At 43.5% G+C, this 25363-nt stretch overlaps 1 protein-coding gene across 12 annotated transcripts in view; it reads right to left on the bottom strand.

Moving 5' to 3' along the window:
* The window catches only part of NfI (Nuclear factor I), a 264071-nt gene that overhangs the window by 40616 nt on the left and 198092 nt on the right, over positions 1-25363 (bottom strand). For all 12 annotated transcript variants that reach the window (XM_071688069.1, XM_071688065.1, XM_071688058.1 and 9 more), the window contains one exon: positions 6560-6613. In XM_071688069.1, the coding sequence (XP_071544170.1) occupies positions 6560-6613 (54 nt within the window). The remainder of the gene's footprint in view (positions 1-6559; positions 6614-25363) is intronic.

The following is a 25363-nucleotide window of genomic DNA, read 5'->3' as shown; positions in this document are numbered from 1 at the left end:
CATCACATTTGTTGGCATTCATGATGAAATATTCATGGTAAAATTTCCTGATAGTACAGCGTGTTTCATCCTCCTTAAATATTAAACACAAACCAATCCTTAGAATGTGGAAATATTAACATTCATGTTTGATCTAACCTTTCAGGATCCAGTAAAATGTCACATCCTCATACCCAAGGGTCGAACCATCAACAAAACAACAGACAAAAATACCTATAAATAAGAATCTTGGTCATGAACTCTTGATACAATCCTTAATCAACACCCTTCCATCTATCCCTTAAAGTTTCAGATGTAAACTGTTCAAAGATTTCCTGGAAATTTTACCTTCACTATCATCAAACTTCTGCGTGCACAATACATCTTAATAATCCGCCTTGCCACCTTTATAAAAAGCCATATGTCTATGTTGCACGGCTGCAAGTCAAAGACTTCACCATTTTACCTGCATCATCTGTGGCACTGTGATGTCATGACCTTTTGTCACATTGGATATGATGACGGGAAATGAGGAGCTCTGAAAGATTCCCCTAATATACAGAGGACGATAAACCCTACCCTGCGACCTAACACCCCTGCTGTCCAGTCATTACCTAACTATACAATTCCATTTCTACTGAGACATATTACTTACCACCTCACAGGTTTTTAATGCCTGATATATGGTATTCCCCACTTTATACAGGTATTTCATGCCTTATGATCTTCCAATTCATGACAGACCTTATGAATCAAGAGAGATATCTACTTTTGATTCCAAAATATTCATCCCATTCAACTTGAAACGTTTCGACTTAAAGACAAGGGAACAAATGGGAACTTCAGTGAAGGGGGCTAATGGGGAGGTGATAAGTAGTGGTGATGTGAGGAGATGGAGTGAGTACTTTGAAGGTTTGTTGAATGTATTTGATGATAGAGTGGCAGATATAGGGTGCTTTGGTCGAGGTGGTGTGCAACGTGAGAGGGTTAGGGAGAATGATTTGGTAAACAGAGAAGAGGTAGTAAAAGCTTTGTGGAAGATGAAAGCCGGCAAGGCAGCGGGTTTGGATGGAATTTATCAAAAAAGGGGGTAACTGTATTGTTGACTAGTTGGTAAGGTTATTTAATGTATGTATGACTCATGGTGAGGTGCCTGAGGATTGGCAGAATGCTTGCATAGTGCCATTGTACAAAGGTAAAGGGGATAAAAGTGAGTGCTCAAATTACAGAGGTATAAGTTTGCTGAGTATTCTTGGGAAATTATATGGGAGGGTATTGATTGAGAGGGTGAAGGCATGTACAGAGCATCAGATTGGGGAAGAGCAGTGTGGTTTCAGAAGTGGTAGAGGATGTGTGGATTAGGTGTTTGCTTTGAAGAACATATGTGAGAAATACTTAGAAAAACAAATGGATTTGTATGTAGTATTTATGGATCTGGAGAAGGCATATGATAGAGTTGATAGAGATGCTCTGTGGAAGGTATTAAGAATATATGGTGTGGGAGGCAAGTTGTTAGAAGTAGTGAAAAGTTTTTATCGAGGATGTAAGGCATGTGTACGTGTAGGAAGAGAGGAAAGTGATTGGTTCTCAGTGAATGTTGGTTTGCGGCAGGGGTGTGTGATGTCTCCAGGGTTGTTTAATTTGTTTATGGATGGGGTTATTAGGGAGGTGAATACAAGAGTTTTGGAAAGAGGGGCAAGTATGCAGTCTGTTGTGGATGAGAGAGCTTGGGAAGTGAGTCAGTTGTTGTTCGCTGATGATACAGCGCTGGTGGCTGATTCATGTGAGAAACTGCAGAAGCTGGTGATTGAGTCTGGTAAAGCGAGTGAAAGAAGAAAGCTGAGAGTAAATGTGAATATGAGCAAGGTTATTAGGTACAGTAAGGTTGAGGGACAAGTCAATTGGGAGGTAAGTTTGAATGTAGAAAAACTGGAGGAAGTGAAGTGTTTTAGATATCTGGGAGTTGATTTGGCAGCAGATGGAAACATGGAAGCGGAAGTGAATCATAGGGTGGGGAAGGGGACGAAAGTTCTGGGAGCGTTGAAGAATGTGTGGGAGTCGAGAACATTATCTCGGAAAGCAAAAATGGGTATGTTTGAAGGAATAGTGGCTCTAAAAATGTTATATGGTTGCGAGGCGTGGGCTATAGATAGAGTTGTGCGGAGGAGGGTGGATGTGCTAGAAATGAGATGTTTGAGGACAATATGTGGTGTAAAGGGGCTTTGATCGAGTAAGTAATGAAAGGATAAGAGAGATGTGTGGTAATAAAAAGAAAGTGGTTGAGAGAGCAGAAGAGGGTGTTCTGAAATGGTTTGGTCACATGGAGAGAATGAGTTAGGAAAGCTTGACCAAGAGGATAAATGTGTCAGACGTGGAGGGAACGAGAAGTGGGAGACCAAATTGGAAGTGGAAAGATGGAGAAAAAAGATTTTGAGTGATCGGGGCCTGAACACTCAGGAAGGTGAAAGGCGTGCAAGGAATAGAGTGAATTGGAACGATGTGGTATACCGGGGTCGACGTGCTGTCAATGGATTGAACCAGGGCATATGAAGTGTCTGGGGTAAACCATGGAAAGTTCTGTGGGGCCTGGATGTGGAAAGGGAGCTGTGGTTTCGGTGCATTATACATGACAGCTAGAGACTAAGTGTGAACGAATGTGGCCTTTGTTGTTTTTTTCTAGCGCTACCTCGCGCACATGTGGGGGAGGGGGTTGTTATTTCATGTGTGAAGGGGTGGCGATGGGAATGAATAAAGGCAGAGATTGAATTATGTACATGTTTATATATGTATATGTCTGTGTGTGTATATATATGTATACGTTGAGATGTGTAGGTATGTATATATGCATGTGTGGACGTGTATGTATATACATGTGTATGTGGGTGGGTTGGGCCATTTACCAAGACACCACAAAGTCTACGGCCCCGCTAACCTAAGTTCCTTAACTACCACAAAAAGTCCACGGACAACCCAATTCACATTTCACTTAATGATGTAGTTGAAGACCCGACCCACACTCCGGCATGACAAAGGGTATACCCGCACCCGGCTTTTTAATTTCTACACAATCACGACAGCTACATAAGACGTGGTTTATTTCCTCATTGTTCATATTTACGTTTATATGAACACGGTAGACGGCCCGGTCTGTGACTCTGTTGGGAACCAGCCTAGCCCATTTCCTCTCTCTCTCTCTCTCTCTCTCTCTGACTAGCGCTATGGAGGCGTGAATTAATAAGAGCCCCAGGCTAGCCATTCAAAAGGAGGCAGACCTGTTCGCTATAATGCCCCTCCTCATCACTCATTATTATCATAAACGTAAGCCATCTTTTTTTTTTGTTCTTTTAACAAATATTTTCTCCATATATATATATATATATATATATATATATATATATATATATATATATATATACACCATCAGGCATTCTCTACAGCAAAGACATTTGCATAATACACTGATATTCCACACACGGTCAAAACTAACAATGTATCATTTATCGTATGTCTTCTTAATGTATCATTTATCGTGGATGTCTACTTAATGTATCATTTATCGTAGATGTCTACTTAATGTATCATTTATCGTAGATGTCAACAAATGTATCATTTATCGTATATGTCTACTTAATGTATCATTTATCGTAGATGTCTACTTAATGTATCATTTATCGTAGATGTCAACAAAATGTATCATTTATCGTATGTCATAAAAGTCCTCAAGTGTGCATTACGCGAAATAAATGACTCAATGAAATAAAATAAAAATTGAACTGAGAGTAGTTTATGATATAAACTGTTAACAATCGTGAGGAATATATATATATATATATATATATATATATATATATATATATATATATATATATATATATATATATCTTAGCCAGACCGAAATACATAGATATATATAACAATAAAGTCAGAAAACGTGTCATAAATCAGTCGCCATCTGTACAGTTCGTTACGACTTACAAAATTGAGAATGAATAATATCATTTTTACTGTATGTTACACTAGTGTGTGTGGGGGGAGAAATGTCATTTATATCGTTACGTTGTACAATAAAAACGTCAAGAGAAAACGTCATGTGTATCCTACATTCCACAATGAAAATAACGGGGGACACTTTTTCAATAGTTTTTTGGGTCGACAATAGTCAAATATATCAATATCACCTCAACTGACGTTATATATATATATATATATATATATATATATATATATATATATATATATATATATATATATATATATATATGGATGGATGGTTAATAAGGTGTGGGATATTATTGATCAAATATGGTGACACACACACATTACTGCCGGTACATTAACAGTCAATACATGTTAGGGGGAAAATGGGTGATGGTGAGGGGCTGTGTTGTGGTGGTGGTAGCTAGGCTAAAGTGCTCAGAGCTGTGTTGTGGTGGTAGCTAGGCTAAAGTGCTCAGAGCTGTGTTGTGGTGGTGGTAGCTAGGCTAAAGTGCTCAGAGCTGTGTTGTGGTGGTAGCTAGGCTAAAGTGCTCAGAGCTGTGTTGTGGTGGTGGTAGCTAGGCTAAAGTGCTCAGAGCTGTGTTGTGGTGGTGGTAGCTAGGCTAAAGTGCTCAGAGCTGTGTTGTGGTGGTAGCTAGGCTAAAGTGCTCAGAGCTGTGTTGTGGTGGTAGCTAGGCTAAAGTGCTCAGAGCTGTGTTGTGGTGGTAGCTAGGCTAAAGTGCTCAGAGCTGTGTTGTGGTGGTAGCTAGGCTAAAGTGCTCAGAGCTGTGTTGTGGTGGTAGCTAGGCTAAAGTGCTCAGAGCTGTGTTGTGGTGGTAGCTAGGCTAAAGTGCTCAGAGCTGTGTTGTGGTGGTAGCTAGGCTAAAGTGCTCAGAGCTGTGTTGTGGTGGTAGCTAGGCTAAAGTGCTCAGAGCTGTGTTGTGGTGGTAGCTAGGCTAAAGTGCTCAGAGCTGTGTTGTGGTGGTAGCTAGGCTAAAGTGCTCAGAGCTGTGATGTGGCGGTAGCTAGGCTAAAGTGCTCAGAGCTGTGTTGTGGTGTGGTGGCTAGGCTAAAGTGCTCAGAGCTGTGTTGTGGTGGTAGCTAGGCTAAAGTGCTCAGAGCTGTGTTGTGGTGGTAGCTAGGCTAAAGTGCTGAGAGCTGATAGTGAGGCACGTTTCTCTGATGAGAAATAAATGAATGAGGATATAAGACGACTGGCGAGATGGCGACGGCGAGACCAGAGTCTCGGATGGTGACGACGGGTCGACCAGAGTCTCGGATGGTGACGGCGGGTCGACCAGAGTCTCGGATGATGACGACGGGTCAACCAGAGTCTCGGATGATGACGACGGGTCAACCAGAGTCTCGGATGATGACGGCGGGTCGACCAGAGTCTCGGATGATGACGACGGGTCGACCAGAGTCTCGGATGGTGACGAATATTTGACATGGACGAAGAAGAAAACGGTGTGTGGTGACGTGTGGGTGGGTTACTACCCACCCCAACCCAAAATCTCGTCGGCGCCTCCACTGTGATTGGCCGGAGGTCGGCATAATGACCGCCGCTGATTGGTTGCCATCATCAACCCCCGCCCCACCCCTACTCCAATACTGACCAATGGCGTCAAGATATCGTCCCTGAGGATATGTATTTATTGTTACATTACCGACGGAAGGAAGCGCCCACAGCTGACGTGGGCAACTACGTCAGTCACACACACACACATATAGCTTCGTCTCTTGGTTGTATATCAAGTGACTGTTATATTTCTCTCTTGTGTCTCCCTTGATGATGTGATTATGACACGAAAGTGCACTTGGGCAACTTATCCTGTTTCATTTTACCCCCCGTGGACTCATAGGAATATCCTGATCACGCGCAAAATTGTGATCCTTTCCAATATTCTTCTGCTTCATACTATTCGCCATTTCCCGCATTAGCGAGGTAGCGTTGAGAACAGAGGACTGGGCCTTTGAGGGAATATCCTCACCTGGCTCCCTTCTCTGTTCCTCTTTTGGAAAATTAAAAAAAAAAAAAAAATATGGAAAATGGAAAACGATAAGTTCCCAAGTGCACTTTCGTGTAATAGTCACATCATATACATATATACAGGCAACTACTAATAACTATTACTAGTGAGGTAAATAGCTATTTCCAGTGTGTACTAGGAGCTGTGACGACCCCCCCTCCCCCTAAATGAGGGTGACCCTCCCCCCCAGCGGCACGCCGAAACCCATCACATGTGGGCGTCCCGACGCGCCGGCTGGGCAGCGTATACGCCACCTCACCAAGCGTCCGACACCAGGCTAACAGACCAGCTGATCCACCGGGATGTAAACAAACGTGGGCCGGCCGATGTAAACAAGTAAACAACGCCATCTTGACCCCGTGATACTGAATAAACATAATCATTCCACATATCAAATATAGACAACATTAACTGACTTACATCACGTGACACCACCACTAGATGATGAACTACCCGAGGGACACACATGCACGGCACGTTTTCTATAAAGACTGGAGGAGGAGGGGGGTGGGTGGGTGGTGTCACGTGACGTGGATCAGCTGATGCCGGAATGTAAACAAAGTCAGCCAACTTACTTTTCATTCGCTCGTCATCTTTGTCACTCTCCAGTACGATGCCAGACAAACTCTCTGTAACACAAGGAACACATCATTAACTCTATGTAACACATCATTAACTCTATGTAACACAAGGAACATCATTAACTATGTAACACAAGGAACACATCATTAACTCTATGTAACACAAGGAACACATCATTAACTCTATGTAACACATCATTAACTCTATGTAACACAAGGAACATCATTAACTATGTAACACAAGGAACACATCATTAACTCTATGTAACACAAGGGAAACATCATTAACTATGTAACACAAGGAATACATAATTATGTAACACATCATTAACTATGTAACACAAGGAACACATCATTAACTATGTAACAAATCATTAACTATGTAACAAAAGGAACACATCATGCACTCTATGTAACACAAGGAACACATCATTCTCTATGTAACACAAAGAACATATCGTTAACTATGTAACACAAGGAACACATCATTCACTCTATGTAACACAAGGAACACATCATTAACTCTATGTAACACAAAGAACATATCGTTAACTCTATGTAACACAAGGAACACATCATTCACTCTATGTAACACAAGGAACACATCATTCACTCTATGTAACACATCATTCACTCTATGTAACACAAGGGACACATCATTAACTCTATGTAACAGAAGGAACACATCATTAACTCTGTGTAACACAAGGAACATATCATTAACTCTATGTAACACAAAACATTATCATGTCTTTATATAACAAGGAAAACATCACTTGTTCCAAACACATCATTTTGACCTCAACTGACCTCTGATGAATCAAGGAATACTGCCACATAGATATAGAATATTCGAACACAAATATTCGAACACAAATATTTACACTTTACAAAAATGGTGTGTCTATCTAAACCCCTTTTTACCCTGAAGGTACGATGGGGTGACCTTCAGGTCGGGTCAAAGGTCAAGGCCATCACTACAGGAGGTCAAACCGTCGAGGGATTAAAATAATGGGTCATTCAAAAGACTTAGGAAAATGCCATATATATATATATATATATATATATATATATATATATATATATATATATATATATATATATATATATAAATAACTTACATTGCTATGGAAAGCAGAGACGCTAAATCGTGTATGTGTGTGTAAACAATTTACATATTAATTTACACGTAATAATAATAATAATAATAATAATACGACCAGTGTCTCGCGTCTGTGGCGTTCCAATCTTACATTTTCTGGCCATAAAAATGGGCGTGACAAAACAAGGAAAAAATCCCCCGGCTACGATTCAAACCCGAAATTATCAGGACAATAAATTACCAATAAATTACCGGAGGCCATAAATTATTATCCACCCACACACCCACAACAGCCAAGTTATTATTTTAAAAGGAGGAAGTGGCAGAGAAAGTAATCGTGCCACTTCATCTGTCCACAGAAAAGTAATCAACCTTATCTATTTTAACTTGGATTATATATATATATATATATATATATATTGGAAAGGATCACAATTTTGCGCGTGATCAAGTACATTCCTATGAGTCCACGGTGGAAAATGAGACAGGATAAGTTCCCTAGTGCACAAGTGCATTTTCGTGCACTTGGTGTAAAGTCCATCAACACCCTCCACACACTACACCCTCCCGGGTGTACACCACAAGGGCAAACTACACCACCGGGAGTACACAGCAGTAGCCTAGTACACCGGGTGTAGCCACACCCCCTCCGTGTCCACAACCGTAGCTTGTGACGTACACAACATGGCTACAACTGTTGTTATTTACCTATTCAGACGCACGGACAATTATTTTAGGTTAGGTTAGGGCTTAAAGCTGTTTTCTTGGTGTCATTATGAACGATTGTGGCCTTTATAATGTACCAGACGTTAACTGTACCGTGTGTTGTACCATAACACCGTCGACGGTACAGTACAACTACGCCAACAACGTTACAACACCCATAACACCGTCATAACTACAACACCGTTACAACACCCATAACACCGTCATAACTACAACACCGTTACAATACCCATAACACTGTCATAACTACAACACCGTTACAATACCCATAACACTGTCATAACTACAACACCGTTACAATACCCATAACACCGTCATAACTACAACACCGTTACAAACCCCATAACACCGTCATAACTACAACAACGTTACAACCCCCATAACACCGTCATAACTACAACACCGTTACAACCCCCATAACACCGTCATAACTACAACACCGTTACAAACCCCATAACACCGTCATAACTACAACACCGTTACAACCCCCATAACACCGTCATAACTACAACGTTACAACACCCATAACACCGTCATAACTACAACCTCATAACACCGTCATAACTACAACACCATTACAACCCCCATAACACCGTCATAACTACAACACCGTTACAACCCCCATAACACCGTCATAACTACAACGTTACAACACCCATAACACCGTCATAACTACAACCTCATAACACCGTCATAACTACAACACCATTACAACCCCCATAACACCGTCATAACTACAACACCGTTACAACCCCCATAACACCGTCATAACTACAACGTTACAACACCCATAACACCGTCATAACTACAACCTCATAACACCGTCATAACTACAACACCATTACAACCCCCATAACACCGTCATAACTACAACACCATTACAACCCCCATAACACCGTCATAACTACAACACCGTTACAACCCCCATAACACCGTCATAACTACAACGTTACAACACCCATAACACCGTCATAACTACAACGTTACAACACCCATAACACCGTCATAACTACAACGTTACAACCCCCATAACACCGTCATAACTACAACGTTACAACACCCATAACACCGTCATAACTACAACGTTACAACACCCATAACACCGTCATAACTACAACGTTACAACCCCATAACACCGTCACAACCCCCTGGTACTTACGCATCACTGGTCATAACACAGCGAGGTCTGACCTGACCTGGGGGGGGTTGTGGAGGTCACAGCGTCAGGGTCAGAGGTCATACGCCCTGGGTCAAGGCACAATACCTACCTTATATCTACAACGCCATGAGCCACGACGGGTTATTACAACCATGCGTAGCCCCCCCGGGGTACAACCACAACCCTTGCTGCCAGAGTGCGTACATCCGTCCATCACAGAGTCCAGTGGGTGACTGGCCTCACCCACCCACCCACCAATCACCACTCCTGCATCCCATGCATGACGTCATTATATTTCAAATCATATTTTTAACGGTCGCTTAAACACTCTTATGGCGACCGTTCGCAACCAACACCCACCCTCCCTCACTCCCTACTAGTTATCTATTGTAATCCTCCATGACCAACGGGTTTAAATCCCCACCTTACGAAGACCTGAGGGATTTTTCCCTTTAGTAAGGCCCAAGAAAATAAAATCTCCCTCCGTGGATTAATTTGGTCGGCCAGGATGGCGCCTTGTTCGACAACGCCCGCCCGCGCGCATGACGCGAGCCCAATTTTACTCCCGCTTCGTTATTTTTCCCCCCGTCTATCGCGCTTCCCGTCGCTATCGCAGGCAGATAGATTAATTAATTACGATAATTAGTACGTGCATAAGGTGGTAAATGAACCGTGCGTCCGCGGAGGGAACGAGGAAAAAAATGGGAAAATGTACACCCGACCCCGGCAACATTCCACGGTAAAATGGCGGGAATCAATGACGTGGGTGAGGGGGGGGGGAGGGAGTACTGCCGTACCGGGCCTCACTAACTAGGGAATTACTCTCGTTACGAGGGGGGGCGACAGGGCCCCCCCTCGATGATTTCCCCCCCCCCAACAGCGTACCGAGACACGACGCCGACGCATTTCTTCACCCCCATACGCCAGCCTTAAACCCGGGATTAAATGGCTTATAAATAGAATTCCTGCTAGACATGGTAACACGTCTCCCCCCCCCACACACACCCCCCCTCCCCCCCACACACGGCATCATGCCCCCTGAGTGAAATAAACATAAACATAAACAAGGACAATGTTGATCTATCAATAAATGGCTAATATCCAAAGGCTATTTAAAAGTCTAGGGATTTATGATTTATTAATAAATGGCCGATGTCAAAAGGCTATTCAAAGGTCTAGGGGTTTATGATTTATCAATAAATGGCTAATGTTAAAAGGCTATTCAAATAAATGGCTAATGTTAAAAGGCTATTCAAAGGTCTAAGGGTTTGAGGCAACGTGGAGACGCGGGAAAAGCCATTTAGACGCCGAAGACCAGGGTTCGAATCTCCGTGCGCTGGGGTTGCTCTTAACCACCCATAACCAGCAGTTAACACAGAACTACACCCCCCATGTGTACCACACCCCCCCATGTGTACCACACCCCCTGACCAGGGGTCAACCACACCCCCCCATGTGTACCACACCCCCTGACCAGGGGTCAACCACACCCCCCCAAGTGTACCACACCCCCTGACCAGGGGTCAACCACACCCCCCCATGTGTACCACACCCCCTGACCAGGGGTCAACCACACCCCCCCCATGTGTACCACACCCCCCCATGTGTACCACACCCCTGACCAGGGGTCAACCACACCCCCCATGTGTACCACACCCCCTGACCAGGGGTCAACCACACCCCCCCATGTGTACCACACCCCCTGACCAGGGGTCAACCACACCCCCCCATGTGTACCACACCCCCTGACCAGGGGTCAACCACACCCCCCCAAGTGTACCACACCCCCTGACCAGGGGTCAACCACACCCCCCCATGTGTACCACACCCCCTGACCAGGGGTCAACCACACCCCCCATGTGTACCACACCCCCTGACCAGGGGTCAACCACACCCCCCCATGTGTACCACACTCCTGACCAGGGGTCAACCACACCCCCCCATGTGTACCACACCCCCTGACCAGGGGTCAACCACACCCCCCCATGTGTACCACACTCCTGACCAGGGGTCAACCACACCCCCCCATGTGTACCACACCCCCTGACCAGGGGTCAACCACACCCCCCCATGTGTACCACACCCCTGACCAGGGGTCAACCACACCCCCCCATGTGTACCACACCCCTGACCAGGGGTCAACCACATCCCCCATGTGTACCACACCCCCTGCCCAGGGGTCAACCACACCCCCCATGTGTACCACACCCCCTGACCAGGGGTCAACCACACCCCCCCTGTGTACCACACCCCCTGACCAGGGGTCAACCACACCCCCCATGCGTACCACACCCCTGACCAGGGGTCAACCACACACCCCCATGTGTACCACACCCCTGACCAGGGGTCAACCACACCCCCATGTGTACCACACCCCTGACCTGGGGTCAACCACATCCCCCATGTGTACCACACCCCTGACCAGGGGTCAACCACACCCCCCATGTGTACCACACCCCCTGACCAGGGGTCAACCACACCCCCCCATGTGTACCACACCCCCACTGACCAGGGGTCAACCACACCCCCCCATGTGTACCACACCCCCTGACCAGGGGTCAACCACACCCCCCCATGTGTACCACACCCCCTGACCAGGGGTCAACCACACCCCCCATGTGTACCACACCCCCTGACCAGGGGTCAACCACACCCCCCCATGTGTACCACACCCCCTGACCAGGGGTCAACCACACCCCCCCATGTGTACCACACCCCCTGACCAGGGGTCAACCACACCCCCCCCATGTGTACCACACCCCCACTGACCCTATGGGTGTGACCCGGTAATGTGACCTGAGGGGGGAGGGAGGGGGTGGGGTGTGGTCGAGTGCTGACCCAGCACGTGACCACCCCGCTCCCCCTCCCCCCCTCCCCCCAGGGGGTCACGTGTGAGCAGACGCATCCGTCATCCCCCCCCCCCCCCGGGGCTCCACACAGCTGACGTGTGGGGGGGGAGGGGGCTATCTTACCCTCGTTAACACACACACACACACACACATACATATACATACATACATACATACATACACACATACATACGTACATACATACACACAAACACATAAACATACATACACACATACATACATACATACATTCATATATACACACACACATACGTACATACATACACACACACACACACACACACATACATACACACATACACACACACATACACACATACATACGTACATACATACACACACCAGCAAAATGCGAAGATCTTGAGAGAAAAAGAGAGAGAAAAAGTGAGAGGAAAGAGCAAGCGATAGACACATCTATCAGGAAGGAGGAGAGAGAGAGAGAGAGGGAGGGAGGGCTGGAGCAAGATATCGCTGGCTATCAATAAAGAGAGAGAGAGAGAGAGAGAGAGAGAGAGAGAGAGAGAGAGAGAGAGAGAGAGAGAGAGAGAGAGAGAGAATGCTTCACCGCCAGTGTCAATAAACATTTATCTGTACATTTCTCTCTCTCTCTCTCTCTCTCTCTCTCTCTCTCTCTCTCTCTCTCTCTATATATATATATATATATATATATATATATATGTGTGTGTGTGTGTGTGTGTGTGTGTGTGTGTGTGTTAGTAGAAGTAGTAGTAGTTGTAGTAGAAACAGTAGACGTAATTTAGCTCGTAAAACATGAGAGTAAGTAGGCTATTGAGTTCAATTAAGTAGTTAGGGTGATTAATTCAAGTTCTAATGACAAAGAAAATCAGGCAAACTCAAGATCAAATATATTTGTGATGTACAATTTTTTATTTTTAACTGAAAACGATTCGCTAAACACGCACTGTCTAACTGATACGAAACTATTACCCGTGTATAGGTCGACCCCTAAATTTTTCCCTAAAAAAATTTGGTCTAAAAAAAAAAACTCGACCTATACACGAGAATATAGGTATATGGAAGTGAAACAGATGAATAATAGACGAATCACAAGTCTAAAAATTCAATACATCTAATAAACGGTGTGAAATGGACACCAGATGTTAGATTCCTAGAGTGCTATACGGGGGTTCGAAAATAAGAGTCGACAAGTTCCAGATATAAGGATCGAAGCAACAAATCACAGGGTCTGGTTCAAGACGAACCAGTTTGTTTCTCATTTAACAAACGCGAGGTTTGAGACATTGAGGTTTGGAAAAACACGTCTCAAATATTCATTTTGAGACATGGCGAGTTCAACAAACACCAGATCAAAGTAGAATGTTACAAAAAAAAAAAAAAGGAGGTTTTTGAACAAAGAAAAACTGGCTTTGAACGTGTCAGATTGGACTGATGAAGTTCACATTAGGGGAATCAAGAGAGAGAGAGGGAGCGGTGTGCTCGAAACAGCATGACAAATACATACAACGGTTCCACAAAAAAAAAAAAAATGTAATCTGGACATTCAAAATGACAACCTAGAGAAAACGTAGTATGGTTTGCCTGAGATTAAAAGGCCAGATAAGGAGAGAAAGATAAAGGAAAAGACGTGAAAGGAGAAATTCGAGAGGTCACCATCATCCAAATCCCAGAGTGCCATTAATAGCAAAGTCCCCCACTCTCAAACTGCCACCTCTACGCCCCGTTTTCTGTAAGGAACGAGGCGCCACTTACATAAGCGGCCCCTGGGGACTAATTCCCCCCCCCCCCCCCAGCCGCCCTGGGGGGGCAATAAAACTTACAGACACCTGCCATTTTCTGTCAGCCTCGCTGCTCACACCCGATTATTAAGGCTTTTATCGGCTAATGTCCCCTCCCCCCCCGATTTTCACCCCGGGGGGTTGAGAGGGGAGAGAGGGGGAGGTTAAAGGGGGGAAAGGGGAGAGGGGTGACATGGGGTGCTTTGTGGGTGAAGGGGAGAACAACGACGGGTGAGACATGGGGGAGAAGATCATAGTTATCGGCAACGCATGAGGGGAAAGGGGAGAGGGGAGGGGAGGAGAGGGGAGATGGAGGGAGGGGGGATGGATGGGGAGGGGGGAGATCACCCCCTCCCCCCACCTTACATTACCCGTAAGCGACTCGCCAATGGAGATGGAGCATCTCCCCTCTCCTTTCCCCTCTCCCCCCTCCCCTCGCGGACTAACATGTGTATTGACACTATCTTAAACTGACTCTCTTTTCCGCGCCCCCCCGCGCCCCCCCACACAACATTAACGGGCCATTCTGCCATCAATGTGGCACAATCTATAAGGTAGTTTAACCATGGCAGGGGAAGATGGGCGTATCGAAGGTAAAATATGCGGGCGTGGGGGTGTGGGCGTGCGTGGGGAGAGAGAGAGGGGCGCGCGGGGGGGGGGGGCGTGGTGGTGTGAGGGCGTGGTGGGGGGGTTGTGTCGTTATCCCCCCCCCCACCCACACACCCACAGTTGACGGTGTGGACGATAGATGGCATGATGCCTCCCCCCCACCCCCCCATTTACCCACCCCCCACACAAACAAACAAACAAACAAAACACGACCTTAATTAACTTAACTAAACCCACTAACCTCATTTAACATTTTAACCGGTCGAATGATCTCGAGCAACCTCAAAGGGGGAGGGGGGGTTTATATATATATATAAACCCCCCCAAGACTATATACATTCCCCGTCACTCTCATATACACCGTCACTATAATGTATATTGTATAATACAGTCACAATCGTCATTAACATTAACCTCCTCCACCGCTATAACCCTTCGTGTTAACCTTCCCCTACATTCTATAATCAGATAAATTCGTTATCTAAATTCGTTATTTAACTAATAACAACGAGCATTGTTTATATTTACAAACCTGAGAGTAAATAATGCACTTGGTCAGTGTTGCCGCCATGCCTTCAAGAAATAACTTTTTTAACTTTTTAATTTCTCGGCCGATCAATTTTCAATTCATAATTTAGTACTATGTTATGAGTCGTCACATAACTGGCGTTTTGTCTTTAAACGCCATTAATACACTTTAACTGCCCTTGTGTAAATAATTAAAATGGATAGCATTGCCTAGTATGGCATTTCGCCTTCATCTTGACCACAGAAATACAACGGTTCCCACAACACACGGTTGTAGAGGTTGTACATCACAACGGTTCCCACAACACACGGTTGTAGAGGTTGTATATCACAACGGTTCCCACAACACACGGTTGTAGAGGTTGTATATCACAACGGTTCCCACAACACACGGTTGTAGAGGTTGTATATCACAACGGTTCCCACAACACACGGTTGTAGAGGTTGTATATCACAACGGTTCCCGCAACACACGGTTGTAGAGGTTGTATATCACAACGGTTCCCACAACACACGGTTGTAGAGGTTGTATATCACAACGGTTCCCGCAACACACGGTTGTAGAGGTTGTATATCACAACGGTTCCCGCAACACACGGTTGTAGAGGTTGTATATCACAACGGTTCCCACAACACACGGTTGTAGAGGTTGTATATCACAACGGTTCCCGCAACACACGGTTGTAGAGGTTGTATATCACAACGGTTCCCGCAACACACGGTTGTAGAGGTTGTATATCACAACGGTTCCCGCAACACACGGTTGTAGAGGTTGTATATCACAACGGTTCCCGCAACACACGGTTGTAGAGGTTGTATATCACAACGGTTCCCACAACACACGGTTGTAGAGGTTGTATATCACAACGGTTCCCGCAACACACGGTTGTAGAGGTTGTATATCACAACGGTTCCCGCAACACACGGTTGTAGAGGTTGTATATCACAACGGTTCCCACAACACACGGTTGTAGAGGTTGTATATCACAACGGTTCCCACAACACACGGTTGTAGAGGTTGTAATCACAACGGTTCCCCGCAACAACGGCTTGTAGAGGTTGTATATCACAACGGTTCCCGCAACACCACGGTTTGTAGAGGTTGATCACAAAGGTTCCCGCACACACTGAGGTACCCACGACCCGCAACACGCGGTTTTGTAGAGGTTGGTATATCACAACGGGTTCCCGCAACACACGGTTGTAGAGGTTGTATATCACAACGGTTCCGCACAACAACACGGTTGTAGAGTTTTTAATTCTCGCCGATCATTTTCAATTCATAATTTAGTACTATTATATATCGCACATAACTGGTATTGTCTTTAAACGCATTATACACTTTACGCCTTGTGTAAATAATTAAAATGGATAGCATTGCCATAGGCATTCGCCTTCATCTTGAACGATAATACAACGGTTCCCAAACACACGGTTGTAGAGGTTGTATATCACAACGGTTCCCACAACACACGGTTGTGGAGGTTGTATATCACAACGGTTCCCACAACACACGGTTGTAGAGGTTGTATATCACAACGGTTCCCACAACACACGGTTGTGGAGGTTGTATATCACAACGGTTCCCACAACACACGGTTGTAGAGGTTGTATATCACAACGGTTCCCACAACACACGGTTGTAGAGGTTGTATATCACAACGGTTCCCACAACACACGGTTGTAGAGGTTGTATATCACAACGGTTCCCACAACACACGGTTGTAGAGGTTGTATATCACAACGGTTCCCCAACACACGGTTGTAGAGGTTGTATATCACAACGGTTCCCACAACACACGGTTGTAGAGGTTGTATATCACAACGGTTCCCGCAACACACGGTTGTAGAGGTTGTATATCACAACGGTTCCCGCAACACACGGTTGTAGAGGTTGTATATCACAACGGTTCCCACAACACACGGTTGTAGAGGTTGTACATCACAACGGTTCCCGCAACATACGGTTGTAGGGGCTGTATATCACAACGGTTCCCACAACACACGGTTGTAGAGGTTGTATATCACAACGGTTCCCACAACACACGGTTGTAGAGGTTGTATATCACAACGGTTCCCACAACACACGGTTGTAGAGGTTGTATATCACAACGGTTCCCACAACACACGGTTGTAGAGGTTGTATATCACAACGGTTCCCACAACACACGGTTGTAGAGGTTGTATATCACAACGGTTCCCACAACACACGGTTGTAGGGGCTGTATATCACAAAGTCACAACTCGGGTTATATATATATATATATATATATATATATATATATATATATATATATATATATATATATATATATATATATATATATATATATTCCTATGAGTCCACGGGGGAAAATGAAACATGAAAAGTTGCCAAGTGCACTTTCGTGTAATAATCACATCATCAGGGGAGACACAAGAGAGAAATATAACAGTCACTTGATATACATCGAAGAGACGAAGCTAGGACGCCATTTGGTAAACATATATACATACATATATATATATATATATATATATATATATATATATATATATATATATATATATATATATATATTTTTTTTTTTTTATACTTTGTCGCTGTCTCCCGCGTTTGCGAGGTAGCGCAAGGAAACAGACGAAAGAAATGGCCCAACCCCCCCCCATACACATGTATATACATACGTCCACACACGCAAATATACATACCTACACAGCTTTCCATGGTTTACCCCAGACGCTTCACATGCCCTGCTTCAATCCACTGACAGCACGTCAACCCCGGTATACCACATCGCTCCAATTCACTCTATTCCTTGCCCTCCTTTCACCCTCCTGCATGTTCAGGCCCCGATCACACAAAATCTTTTTCACTCCATCTTTCCACCTCCAATTTGGTCTCCCTCTTCTCCTTGTTCCCTCCACCTCCGACACATATATCCTCTTGGTCAATCTTTCCTCACTATATATATATATATATATATATATATATATATATATATATATATATATATATATATATATATATATATATATATATATAAGATACTCCCTCTCCCATCTATATCTAATTCCTAACCTAACTAGGATTTCTAACTACCCCCACCCCCCTCTAATCATTCAATATCAAATCCAAGAAACAAAATATAATTTAGGATTAAATAGATAAATATGGATAGAAAAAAATTCTTGAATCCAATATGGCGTTCAAGTCATCCATCTATATATATATCACACACGTCTAACTTAATATATCTCCCCATTCACTTAATCCCATATTAATCTAAATCATTAATTAATACCGATTAACATTAATTATCAAGTAGTGATTAACACATATCGTAGTCTGGTATTGAAGTTAAATAACTACAAAGGTAATTACGACTTAACCCTGAAATAACAGACCTTACGTGGGAATATAATAATATGGAGTTAATTATAATTAACACATATATATAAATACACGAGCGATAATGTACAGTTAATCTCCCCTCTACCATTATCTCCCCATTACAATACCTCTCTGTCCTCTCCCCTTACATCTCTCCAATACGTAAATGTTAAATTAAACATCTCCGCCCCCACACACCCCATACTATCTCTCAAAGTTAATATTTAACCTTTTCCCCTCTCCTCTCTCCCCTCCTGTAAGTCGTACCCACCCCACACACTCTCCCCTCCCCACTAATCTCCCCTCCTAAATCACGATCATTATCTCAGGGTTGCTCAAATGACAGTAATAATTCATTTCCCATTTTCTTTGGTGCTCAGATGAAAACGGTGATAATATCAGTTTCCTTTGCCTCCACGCACTAAATTCGCTTTCCACGATAAGTTGGTGTTTTATATATATGATTTACGACCTTACATGCATTTCTTTACACACACACACACACACACACACATACATACACATACACACATACACACACATACACATACACACATATACATACACACACACACACATACATACATGCACACACACATACACACACACACATACATACACACACACATACACATACATACATGCACACACACATACACACACACACACACACACATACATACACACACACATACACACATACACACACACACACATACACACACACACACATACACACACACTCACACGCACATACACATGGAGAGAGAGAGAGAGAGAGAGAGAGAGAGAGAGAGAGAGAGAGAGAGAGAGAGAGAGAGAGAGAGAGAGAGAGACAATGTGTACATCACGTTTTCCCCCAAGGTACAAAATACTCTCCACTCCCATTTTCTTTGACCGGATGATGAGTGATGCGTAATTGGAAAACGGATACAAGTTTGTGTGGCGTCAGCAGAGCAGTCTGGGGTTGTGATGGCCCAGCCACGACATGTTATCCATCATACGTACGCACACACTCCCCTCCCTCCCTCCGCGGTGCTCGCTCGGTGGCCCAGGCGTGTCACGCTCACTGAGCGGCCCGGCTGTTTTGCTTCTGTTGTGTTTAACGGCCGGGGTTGCTCGTTCAGTGGCCCCCCCCCCCGTGGTCGGTATACTGGTAAGTGGCCCTGTTCAGGGTAACGGTTGTGATGCTCGTTCAGTGGCCCTGACCCCCTACAACCCACCAGAAGAGAGGCGCTTTTGGATGTTGTTTGTTTTATTATGCTTGTGGATGCGTTCTGCGGGAAAGTAGCCTTCTGAGTGTTTTGCTTGGTGAGTGGCCCCAGTTATATGTAGTATCTGGTGAGTGGCCCACGTAGGTGTAGTGCCTGGTGAGTGGCCCACGGAGGTGCAGTGCCTGGTGAGTGGCCCACGTTACATGTAGTGCCTTGTGAGTGACTCATGTTATATGAAGTGCCTGGTGAGTGGCCCATGTTATATGTAGTACCTAGTGAGTGGCCCACGTAGATGTAGTGCCTGGTGAGTGGCCCACGTAGATGTGCCTGATGAGTGGCCCACGTAGGTGTAGTGCCTGGTGAGTGGCCCACGTAGGTGTAGTGCCTGGTGAGTGGCCCACGTAAGTGTAGTGCCTGATGAGTGGCCGGCGTTAAAGACACACTCCTGCTTGAGAAGTTGTCAGTTATAATGCGCCTGGCCTGGCCCGGCCTGGAGTGTATTGCTGCCCTCTAACGAGCACACGGGAGGGGAGGGGGAGGGGGGGGAGAGGGGGTGAGACACGACACTTTAATGTATGTTTGACAAGTATGACGACACACGGGGGACCAGGCTTAACGACCGTACACGGCAGAATACGTAACCATCCACCACACACACAGTAGCCCTGGTGGGAGCATACCTAGCTGGGGACGTCACATGCATGAGGAGAGGGGAGGAGGAGTGAGGGGAGTGGGGAGGAGGAGTGAGGGGAGGACGAGGGACATTTGCATACAAGAGGAAGGGGGTCGTAATCCATGCTTCAGGGGGTTTTGTGGTTGCTTAATATTAACTGGCCCGAAATACAAACTATGGAAATGCCAGACCCATAGTTTTTGAACCGTATTATTCCCTTCCATATATACATCATATATACACTATATACATATATATATATATATATATATATATATATATATACCCTATATCGTGACCCCTGGAAGGTCATACCTAGGTCGTGACCCCCCTGGAAGGTCATAGCTTAAGTCGTGACCCCTGGAAGGTCATACCGAGGTCATGACCCCCTGGAAGGTCATAGCTTAAGTCGTGACCCCTGGAAGGTCATACCTAGGTCGTGACCCCCCTGGAAGGTCATAGCTTAAGTCGTGACCCCTGGAAGGTCATACCGAGGTCATGACCCCCTGGAAGGTCACACCTAGGTCGTGACCCTTGGAAGGTCATAACAAGGTCAAGACCCCCCTGGAAGGTCATAACAAGGTTAAGACCCCCCTGGAAGGTCATAACAAGGTCAAGACCCCCCTGGAAGGTCATAACAAGGTCAAGACCCCCCTGGAAGGTCATAACAAGGTCAAGACCCCCCTGGAAGGTCATAACAAGGTCAAGACCCCCCTGGAAGGTCATAACAAGGTCGTGACCCCTGTAAGGTCATACGTAAGGTCATGACCCCCCCCCCAGGCTAGGTACCTCTTCAAGGCACGATACACAACTCTAAGGTCACATCAATACGGGTTTCACTCAGTCGACGGTTTGCTCTGTATGACCTCTGACCTCTGACCCCGGTCAAAACACTGCTCCAGGCTATACGATCAAACGACCCCATCCATCGCTGAGTACACACTGAGACGAGAGAGAGAGAGAGAGAGAGAGAGAGAGAGAGAGAGAGAGAGAGAGAGAGAGAGAATTATCTTTAATCTTGCTCCCTCTCTCTCTCTCTCTCTCTCTCTCTCTATCTATCTATCTATCTTTTACACAGAGAGAGAGAGTTATCTTTAATCTTTCTCTCTCTCTCTCTATCTTTTACGGGGAGAGAGAGAGAGAGAGAGAGAGAGAGAGAGAGAGAGAGAGAGAGAGAGAGAGAGAGAGAGAGAGAGAATTATCTTTAATCTTGCTCTCTCTCTCTCTATCTATCTATCTATCTATCTATCTTTTACACAGAGAGAGAGTTATCTTTAATCTTTCTCTCTCTCTCTCTCTCTATCTTTTACGGGGAGAGAGAGAGAGAGAGAGAGAGAGAGAGTCTCGGTGCTGTGAAAGAGCAGTAAATCATTAGAGTGTGAAGATTAGCCAGCCACTGCGACTGTCGCAGTGGGAGAGGGGAGAAGAGGGGAGAGGGGAGAGGGAGAGGGGACACCCATCAATATGGGGGGGAGAGGGGAGAGGAGAGGAGGGGGGGGGCTGAACATCAATGGGGTGGTGGGGGGGGAGGGCGTGTCTCCTGACGACTCACTGAGGTGAAAGGGGCGGTAGTAAAAGCTAGGCATAAAGAGAAAATGGGAAGTAGTAGTCATGGTGGGGGGGACGAGAAGAAGAAAAAAAAAATTATTGAAAATAAAAAAGTTTCCCCTGAAAATTAAACTATAAAAAACGTGTTCCCGTTTTCCGTGGTTTGGATTAACGATGGTTCCGTTTTCGGTAATGTAATCAAGAGAATAATAATCTATGCTTGATGAGAAGAAAGTAATTCAACGTAATTGTATTGAGATGTAGTTAATGTATTGGATACAACAAGCTACAACACTAGGCAAGAACAGACAACTGTACTGTATTATTCTCGTATTTTACATCTGACAATAAAATATTACATTTTAATATTCTCTTATTTTGCTTTTACTTCTACCAATAGAATATTAAATTCTTAATATTTCTCTTATTTTGTTTTTACATTTAACAATAAAATATTAAATTTTTAATATTCTCTTATTTTGCTTTTACTTCTACCAATAGAATATTAAATTCTTAATATTCTCTTATTTTGTTTTTACATCTAACAATAAAATATTACATTTTAATATTCTCTTATTTTGCTTTTACTTCTAACAATAGAATATTAAATTCTTGATATTTCTCTTATTTTGTTTTTACATTGAACAATAAAATATTACATTTTAATATTCTCTTATTTTGCTTTTACTTCTGACAATAAAATATTGGATTTTTAATATTCTCTTATTTTGTTTTTACATTTAACAATAAAATATCAAAGTTTTAATATTCTCTTATTTTGTTTTTACATTTAACAATAAAATATTTTTTTATAATCTCTTATTTTGTTTTTACATTTAACAATAAAATATTGAATTTTTAATATTCTCTTATTTTGTTTTTACATTTAACAATAAAATATTAAAGTTTTAATATTCTCTTATTTTTCTTTTACATTTAAAAAAATATAAAGTCTTTAATATCATCTTACTTTTACATTTAACAATATAATATCAACTTTTTAATATCTTTCTCTCTTACATCAAACTACAAAATAACAACATTTCAATATTTCCTTATATTGCTTTTACATTTAACAATAAAATATTAAGTTTTTAATTTTTTTTCTTTTCTTAAACTGAATCGTAAATGATAATGTAAACACGAACGGACGTCTGCGTCGTCTGATGACGTCATCATCAAACATGGTCGATGGTTCCTTCTTCAAATGACTCAAACACAACACACTATATATATATATATATATATATATATATATATATATATATATATATATATATATATATATATATAAAATATAAACGCCGGAACCTACAGATCGCGCGGCAGTTATAATAACGGCGAAAGCTGATGAAGATTTTTTCCCGCGCGCGCGCGAGAGAGCTCGGGCCAGTGTCGCCCGGCCGTCCAGGGGCGAGAGAGAGAGAGAGAGAGAGAGAGAGAGAGAGAGAGAGAGAGAGAGAGAGAGAGAGAGAGAGAGAGGGTAGGTTTTTACGCGGGGAAATGGTCGCTTATCTGTCGGCAGTTTGTACGCTTCACGAGCCCGCCTTCCGCACCATGGCCTCCCTCTCTCTCTCTCCTCCCTCACCCATGGCAAGTATACATGACCGCCATCTTTTCCATCCCAACCCCTGACCACCCAACCCACACCACCCCACACCTGAGTGTCTTACACACACACACACACACACACGAACACATACACACATACACAACACACACACACACACACACACACACACACGAACACATACACACACACACATACACACGAACACAAACACACACACACACATACACACACATACACATACACACACACGAACACACACACACACACACACACACAGACACACAACACACACACAGACACACACGCACATACACACGAACACATACACACATACACACACACACAGATACATACACACACACGAACACACACACACACACACACACACACACACATACACACATACACACACGAACACATACACACACACACACACACAGATACATACACACACACATACACACACACACACACACACACATACACACACACACACACACACACACACACACATACACACATACACACACGAACACATACACACACACATACACATACACACACACACACACACACACACACACATACACACACACACACACACACACACACACACACACATACACACACACATCGTGTCTTAAGTCGCCCCATTTAATGCCTCAAAACGACCAATTATACATCAAATCACCTAATTACCTTATTACCGACTTAACAAAAACTCTTAAAACATTATTAATGATATGAACAAATTACCCAATTACGTACTGCATCACTATGTCATCGCCTTTGACATACCAAATTAACTAGCTCAGCCTATTAACCCCCTTGAAACAACCAATTAGTGATGACCTCACCCCATTAATGTTTGAAATACAGATACAGTCCCTAGTAACTCCCCATTTACGCACTATTACCACCCCCACACCAATTATCCTCCATTATTAAATAGGTTTGGCGTTAAAACCTTCTTCTTGACCCATTATTAATCTATAGTCAACAGTTTATATCATCCGTGTTAAGTCCAGAATTAACCTTTTAATAAATGGCTTATCCTATTAAGTGGATAATGAACCTATTAACAAATGGCTCTCCCTATTAAAGTTGGAATAAGCCTATTAATAAATGGCTCATCCTATTATGTTTAGAATAAACCTATTAATAAATGGCTCATCCTGTCATGTTTAGAATAAACCTATTAATGAATGGCTCATACTATTATGTTTAAAATAAACCTATTTAATAAATGGCTCATCCTATTAAGTTTAGAATAAACCTATTAATAAATGGCTCACCCTATTAATAAATGGCTCATCCTATTATGTTTAGAATAAACCTATTAATAAATGGCTCATCCTGTCATGTTTAGAATAAACCTATTAATAAATGGCTCATCCTGTCATGTTTAAAATAAACCTATTTAATAAATGGCTCATCCTATTATGTTTAAAATAAACCTATTTAATAAATGGCTCATCCTATTAATAAATGGCTCATCCTGTCATGTTTAAAATAAACCTATTTAATAAATGGCTCATCCTATTATGTTTAGAATAAACCTATTTAATAAATGGCTCATCCTATTATGTTTAGAATAAATCTATTAATAAATGGCTCACCCTATTAATAAATGGCTCATCCTATTATGTTTAGAATAAACCTATTA

This window comes from Panulirus ornatus, chromosome 45 (assembly GCF_036320965.1).
Source record: "Panulirus ornatus isolate Po-2019 chromosome 45, ASM3632096v1, whole genome shotgun sequence".
NCBI classification, from domain to species: Eukaryota; Metazoa; Arthropoda; class Malacostraca; order Decapoda; family Palinuridae; genus Panulirus; species Panulirus ornatus.
Note: the sequence above shows the minus strand (reverse complement) of the source record. Positions and strands in the feature narration are given on the sequence as shown.